At 38.3% G+C, this 7358-nt stretch overlaps 1 protein-coding gene across 23 annotated transcripts in view; it reads right to left on the reverse strand.

Annotated features, from left to right (window-relative positions):
- The window catches only part of PCM1 (pericentriolar material 1), a 90193-nt gene that overhangs the window by 53886 nt on the left and 28949 nt on the right, over nucleotides 1–7358 (reverse strand). For 14 of the 23 annotated variants that reach the window (XM_024759898.1, XM_024759890.1, XM_024759896.1 and 11 more), the window contains 5 exons: nucleotides 6875–7091; nucleotides 3682–3883; nucleotides 2572–2745; nucleotides 1888–2045; nucleotides 1317–1555 (listed from right to left, as the gene is read on the reverse strand). In XM_024759898.1, the coding sequence (XP_024615666.1) occupies nucleotides 1317–1555; nucleotides 1888–2045; nucleotides 2572–2745; nucleotides 3682–3883; nucleotides 6875–7091 (990 nt within the window). The remainder of the gene's footprint in view (nucleotides 1–1316; nucleotides 1556–1887; nucleotides 2046–2571; nucleotides 2746–3681; nucleotides 3884–6874; nucleotides 7092–7358) is intronic. The other 9 variants (XM_024759899.1, XM_024759892.1, XM_024759897.1 and 6 more) reach the window with 1 other exon arrangement.

Raw genomic sequence — 7358 nt, forward strand, 5'->3', positions numbered from 1 at the left:
CTTGAAAAACACAAATGCACCACAAAGCTTGTGAAAGAACATTCATTGGATTGTTCTTTCTAAATAGTGAAAAACTGGAAACAACAAAAGTAAACATCAATAGGATGTTAGATTAACTAAACTAAGGTCCACTGATACTACAGAAAACTATGTTGCAGCTAAAAAAGAACTGCATCTACTGTATATATATATATATATGCAGTAGCATCTGTGAAGGAGAATGGGATTATGAATGAAGGCTCAAAGGGAGTTTACTAGTAGTGTTCCCTTTATTTAAAAATGGGAGCACATTCATCTTTCACTTGAGTTACTCAAAATAAGTAGCATTCCAAAAGAAGTTGTGAATAACAATTGAATTATTTTCATTCACAAAAAAATTGTTTTTCTATACATTAGTGTGGTTAATTTTAATGTTCTATACTTCATTTTTTTCAACCTAACACAAGCTAAGCAAACCTAAATGAAGACATATCACTCATTCATTTTACCAGAAGTTTTTTGGCTTCCAAAAATCATATAAATTTCAATACTTTAGGAAGTCTCTCTTAAAGATATTTTTATAGTGATTATGTTACTGAGAAAAGAATATATATATATAAAAAACAGATGAAAAGGAATGATTTAAAAAAGTTCAATCATTCTTAGAAAGTTTTATACCTAGTCTAATAAACTGCAAAAAGCCTTTGGACCACATCAGTCAATATACAAGTGTTAATTGTTACATAATTTCACATTCATACATTCAAATGGCTTTTTAAAATTTACAACTAATAGTTCCAACTTTACTTGTTTGGCCTTACTGAATAAGACAATATGGTTTTTCTTCTACATCAAGTGAGTTAAGATCTCAGTCAGAATGTCAGTCTCAACTCTGGCTCTGACAATGGTATAACTCTGGTCAACTAACACCTTTAAACTGTGTATCTGCCTCACTGAGATGTTACCAAGTTCTATGTGATATAGAACTGGGGTCTCCAGCAAAAAAACAAACAAACAGTTTTTGTAATAGTTATACTGGTACACAGCCATGCTCATCTGTTTGCATACTGTCTATCACTGCTTTTGCACTGAGTGGTTGTGACAGAAACTGTATAGCCCACAAAGCCTAAAATATTTACTAAGTCACCCTTAGAAAAAGTTTGCTGATCTCTGATAATATGGCATGTAAAGTGCTAAGCATTTAAACCTGGTATGTAGTTAGAACTCATTAAATGTGTACTAGTATACTTATACCAACATAATTATCAAACACATAAATTTTACCTTATAAGACTGTCCATTTGACACTTTTTTTTTTAAATACAAGCAGCATTTACCTGCACCAATGCAACAAGATCTTGTAACTGTCTAAGTTTCTGTTTTGCAGCCATAAGTCTGCTGATCTTCTGTTCAAATTCAGCATCTTCAGGCGTCTCATCAACCAGACTGCTCCGATGACTAGATAATGACGCTCCACTGACTGCCTCATCTTCTGCTTCTTCCTCTTCCTCCTCCTCACCTTCACCTTGTGCAACGTGAATCCCCTGTTCTTGTTCTCTATTGTATCGACAATCTGCTGAAAACATGTACCAGTGAAATCAATACTTTAATAAACTTAAGAGTACTAAAGAAAGGAATTCCGGGCTTCCCTGGTGGCGCAGTGGTTGAGAGTCCACCTGCCGACGCAGGGGACACGGGTTCGTGCCCCGGTCCGGGAAGATCCCACATGCCGCAGAGCGGCTGGGCCCGTGGGCCATGGCTGCTGAGCCTGCGCGTCCAGAGCCTGTGCTCCACAATGGGAGAGGCCACAACAGTGAGAGGCCCGCGTACCGCAAAAAAAAAAAAGAAAGGAATTCCACTTCCCAAGAGTAATATGGTAAAATTATCTGTGAATAGAGTCAATCATACCTAAAGAAGGAGGCATGTTTAGAGCCCTTATGTTGGCAGCAGATCTGTTGTTAATTTCACAATTAGAATTAACTGATCTCCCATCTCTATTATTAGAAACACACTGTGCCTTAGAATTACTATTTACTTCATTCCAGGTGGCAGCTACTTGTGGATTTCTAAAAGAAAGAAAACAACCTGAAGTTATTTAAGGTAAAAAATATATGTAATAATAAAAAAATCAAAGTTTTAGAACTGCTGATAAAATAATTCCAGACTATGAACATCATTGGCTATTTCCCCATTTAAATTCATCCTCTAAATAAACGGCTCTTGCTTTTCACTAACTTCTCCTATTCACACATTTAAGAAGAAAAACATCTAAAAAAATCAAAATTACAACCAAAAAAAAATCAAAACTACACCTAAAAATAAAGAGGCAGGAAAATGAAGTTACGTACTTATGATTAACTTTTAGTTGATCTAACAAACAGCAAATTTACTAAACTACTGTGTTCAATACTTCCCTATTTGTTTTTCTTTATAGAACAAGTAAGAGTACACTAACCAAAACAGCAGACTTACAGGAGAAAAGCTTAAATAAAAGGCAAACGGTAGGCACTCTACTGAGGTTTCTTTTGTTTCATATTAAATGTATTGTTAGGGTGAATATGTTAGAAAAACAACTTAAAAAAAAGTTCTTACCGAATGTTAGTAACAGGTTCAGAATTTTCATGCTCGGAATCATATTCTGACTCTTCAGTTTCTTCTTCTTTTGTGTTTTCATTTACAGCATCTGTCATCATATCTGATGTTTGCTCATAATAATGAACTAACTCTCTTAGCTCATTCAACCTCTTTCGAACTTCATTTAACTTCCTGATAAACAAGAAAAACATTTATATTAACACCCATTTTAGCAAAATAAAGCATACGCTATTTTCATACAGTAGCAGCCAGCACAAACAAAATTTAAACCCAGTCAAATATCCAGGGGATGTGACTATAATGAATGTAATTTCAAGTACAGGTTATTCAAAATCTCATCACCTTATTTACTTATGTTGTGTTACGGACAAAAGCATAAGGAACCCTCTTCCAAGTGTTCACTTTAAGCAGGTATAGATGTTAACAGCTTAAGTCTCAATGTCAAAAATATTCCTATGTTTCTTAATAAGTATCAAAAAAGTAAAGTACTAAATATTCCATTAAAATAGGACCTCTTAGGCAAATCAGGTATGCAGGCATTCCTGAGCATTTACAGAAGTTCCCAATTTGTCTACAACATATAGAGATCTACCAGTTACCATACTATATAACATGTTTACCAAAAAGAATAATTAGGTTGTTGAATTTTTACTGAGTCCCAGGAATTAGGCCAATGTTTTCTAATCCTTAAAACACCTTTACGAACAAATATATTATGGCAGGTGAAGAAAAAGAGGCTTAGTGAGGGTGCTATTTGTCCACAGTCACACAACCTTGTGAGATACAATTTCAGGGCTGTCTGACTCTAGAGCCTGGGCTCTAAACCATTTGAATACAGAAATCTTTTAACTGTAGTCCCTTCATTTGGAAAACAGGAATACATTAGCTATAGAAATTACATGTTACTACAATGTCACATTTCTCTAGGACAACTCAAAGATGCACATATAACACACAAACTTATTCTACCACCATACCACTTAAGAATGTTTATCATATCAAATTAACTCAGTTTTTCCAGAATTTTCAACAAAGAAAAAACCCCCAAGATTTATCCCCATTATTCAATTCTAATCTATGTAAACAATGTTTGTAGAAATGTTTTACTGGAGTTTTTCAGTTGGATTTAGGTGGCCTTCATTTTCACTCTGATTCTGAGAAACTAGAGAAGCAGCAGGATAAGGAACAGATGATGTGAGGCTATTGGATTCTCCATTGACAACTGGTGTTAAGCCTACAGGAGCAGAGGGAGCTGCGGTTGTACTTCTCTGATCCACACTCCTTTGTGGGGAGGCTGAAGAAGGCACAACTACCAAAAAAAAAAGACCAGTTACCATAAATAAACAAATACAGCATCAAACAACACATTCATAGTTGGCTCAGACATAGAAAAATAAAAAGTAAAAGTCATTAACATCTTAAATCCTGCAGCTTTAAAATGTGAAACTTAAGGATATAACCAGGCCACTTGTTTATTAACATGTCCTTTAACCAAACACAGTTAAAACAGAAAGGAAAGAATAAGGAAAGACAAGATGGAAACCAACAAGAGCTACGATATTCTACCTTGAGAAAGTAACGAGAGTACTCCTCTGATAAACTTGGTTCCAGGTTACGTTAAATAGAGCCACTGCATATGATGTGCAAGCACACCATCTACAAATCTTTACAGGGCAACCCTAGCTGATTAGGTCCTTGAGAATGTTCCAGTCCAGAGGGATTCTATCTGGTCTCCAATATGGAACTTTTCTTGTTCCAAAAGATAAGGCAAAATTGTTAAAATGACTGTGGTACATAATACCATGAATACTACTCAGCAATAAAATTTTCTAATTAGATGATGATTAATCTTCTAAGACAGCTCTTGAACTACACTTTAATTACTTTTCTGTCCACACAGATCAGACAAAGATATCTTATGCTTTCAAGGGTAATAAATGAAGACTAAGAATCTTTGTGCTTCTCTCTCTCCTACCAGTTTATTTATTTTTTTCTCTTTATTTATTTATTTCTGGCTACGTTGGGTCTTCGTTGCTGCGTGTGGGCTTTCTCTAGTTGCGGTGAGCAGGGGCTACTCTTCATTGAGGTGCACGGGCTTCTCATTGTGGTGGCTTCTCTTGCTGCGGAGCACAAGCTCTAGGCATGCGGGCTTCAGCAGTTGTGGCTCACAGGCTCTAGAGTGCAGGCTCAGTAGTTATGGTGCATGGGCTTAGTTGCTCCACGGCATGTGGGATCTTCCTAGACCAGGGCTCAAACCCCTGTTCCCTGTACTGGCAGGCAGATTCTTAACCACTGCACCACCAGGCAAGTCCACTACCACTTTAAAACTATCATCATTTATCTCTTCCTCAGTGACAATCGTCATTTGTTGCTCACGTTATCCACTGTTACAGCTGGTTTCCGGTAGTCTTTTCTCTCTATTCCTTGACTGTTCTACCTTTTGCTCTGCTTTCACTCTGTTTTCCCAACTCTGTTTCCCAGAGAAATATATGATTTTTTAGTCATCAGTAGACAGAGTGCTACTTTAATTATGTGTATAAAACTGACCACAAGGCTTTGAGTACAACTTTGGAAAAACTAAGTTTTTCTTGGCTGTGTTCATCTGTTTAGGGAGGATGGGCACTGGGATTAGCTTCTACTCTAGAGGAGGCCGAGGAGCAGCACAAGTCAGGGAAAAGAAAGGAGCACGTCTCAGGGCAGAAACAGTACAGTTCTTTGAAGGTGGCAGACAACTAGGGTGAAGTACAGGGATCCAGAGATGATGTTTCTATCCCTTGTCTGTTCTTTAATAAGACAGCATCTGGAATGCTAAAGAATAATGACCAGTTAGGGTTGACCCTACTGATTCCAATACCCAATGCTACAGCTCCTACTACCAACTGTCTGAGTAAGAGGCAGGGACCAGGCTTGGGAAGGTATGTGGCCAAGTGAGGACTAGTAACTGGATGTGAATTGGACAAAGGCAAGTAATCTGTAGAGCAGAAAAGACAGTTCCTACAGTATAACTAAGATGACTATTGGCTTTCCTATATAACTAGTACAATCAGCCCTCCATACCCAAGAGCTCTGCATCTGCGGATTTAACCAAAAGCAGATAGAAAATATTCAGGAAAAAAGAAATTCCATAAAGTTCCAAAAAGCAAAACATGAATCTGCAGCATGCTGGTAACTATTTATATAGCATTCACATGTATTAAGTATTGTAAGTAACCCAGAGATGATTTAAAGTGTACTGGAGGATATGCTTATGTTACATGCAAATACTATCCCATTTTAGATAACGGACTTAAGCAGCCTCAGATTTTGGTATCCATAGGGGTGTGGGTGTGGGTGTGGGTGTGGGTGAGGGTGCTGGTACCAATCCCCCATGGATACTGAGGGATAGTTGTATAACTCTTTAACTAGTATACCTAGGATGACTATATGCCTTTCCTAGTCCCACCTGAGATAACTATTTATGTATTTTAAAAAATGGGAAGTGTTTGGGACTTTCTGTACTAAATAAGTTTTTCATATCTCAGGTTTTTATTGTATAAATACTTTCTAAATCTGTTTCATAGTTTTAAAATCGAAGTACTAATTTGGTTTAGCTTTTCCTTAAGGAAAAATTTTGGATATGCGAAAAAGTGCAGTATTATTATGTCAAAGTGTCTAACAGTTACCTTCTCTTATACTTTTCCCTTATTTAAAATCCTACCGGGCTTCCCTGGTGGCACAGTGGTTGGGAGTCTGCCTGCCAATGCAGGGGACACGGGTTCGAGCCCTGGTCCGGGAAGATCCCACATGCCGCGGAGCAACTGGGTCCATGCACCACAACTGCTGAGCCTGTGCTCTAGAGCCCGCACGCCACAACTGCTGAAGCCCGCGTGCCTGAAGCCCATGCTCCGCAACGGGAGAGACCATGCGGTGAGAGGTCCGAGCACTGCAACGGAGGGTGGCCCCTGCTCAACGCAACTGGGGAGAGCCCGCGTGCAGTGGCGAAGACCCAACACAGCCAAAAATAATAATAAATAAATACATTTATAAAAAATAAAATAAAATCCTACCAATTTTTCAAGCCCAAATTCATTCTTTTCCTTTTCTGAATTTTACAGAACAGATCTACCATCTATTTGGCTTTACCATACATTGCCTTGTTACTTAAAAACTTTTTACATACAAGTCCTATTTCCCCACAAAAATTATAATTTTCTTGAGTAACTATGTGTTTATTCATTCACCAAATATTTACTAAGGAATTATTACATGTTGGCATATATACTTACATGTCCTCTACCTAACACTGCTTAGATTTACTTACAGGATGAATTGTTCAAATGCTCATCTCGAAGTGTATGAAGTTCTCCAAGCAGCTTGTCCATTTTTTGTTTCTTTTCTTGTAACACTCTCATTTTGCTAAAAAGCTGGACTTTCTCATCAGGTAAATGCTCTGAAACTGATGGATTTCTGCTCTGAGAAACCTCCCTAGTTAATGAAAGACTTTCTGCTTGTCTTCTATTGTCTGGAACAGGTGGAGGCTTTAAAAAAAAAAAAAAAGAAAAAAAGAAAGATTAGGCGATTAAAGCTTGCAAACTCATTTTAAAAATGCATAGGGCTTCCCTGGTGGCGCAGTGGTTGGGAGTCCGCCTGCCGATGCAGGGGACGCGGGTTCGTGCCCCAGTGTGGGAGGATCCCGCGTGCCGCGGGGCGGCTGGGCCCGTGAGCCATGGCCGCTGAGCCTGCGCGTCCGGAGCCTGTTGCTCCGCAGCGGGAGAGGCCACAGCAGTGAGAGGCCCGCGTACCGC

The sequence above is a fragment of the Neophocaena asiaeorientalis genome, unplaced genomic scaffold, assembly GCF_003031525.2.
Source record: "Neophocaena asiaeorientalis asiaeorientalis breed wild unplaced genomic scaffold, Neophocaena_asiaeorientalis_V1.1 scaffold521, whole genome shotgun sequence".
NCBI classification, from domain to species: Eukaryota; Metazoa; Chordata; class Mammalia; order Artiodactyla; family Phocoenidae; genus Neophocaena; species Neophocaena asiaeorientalis.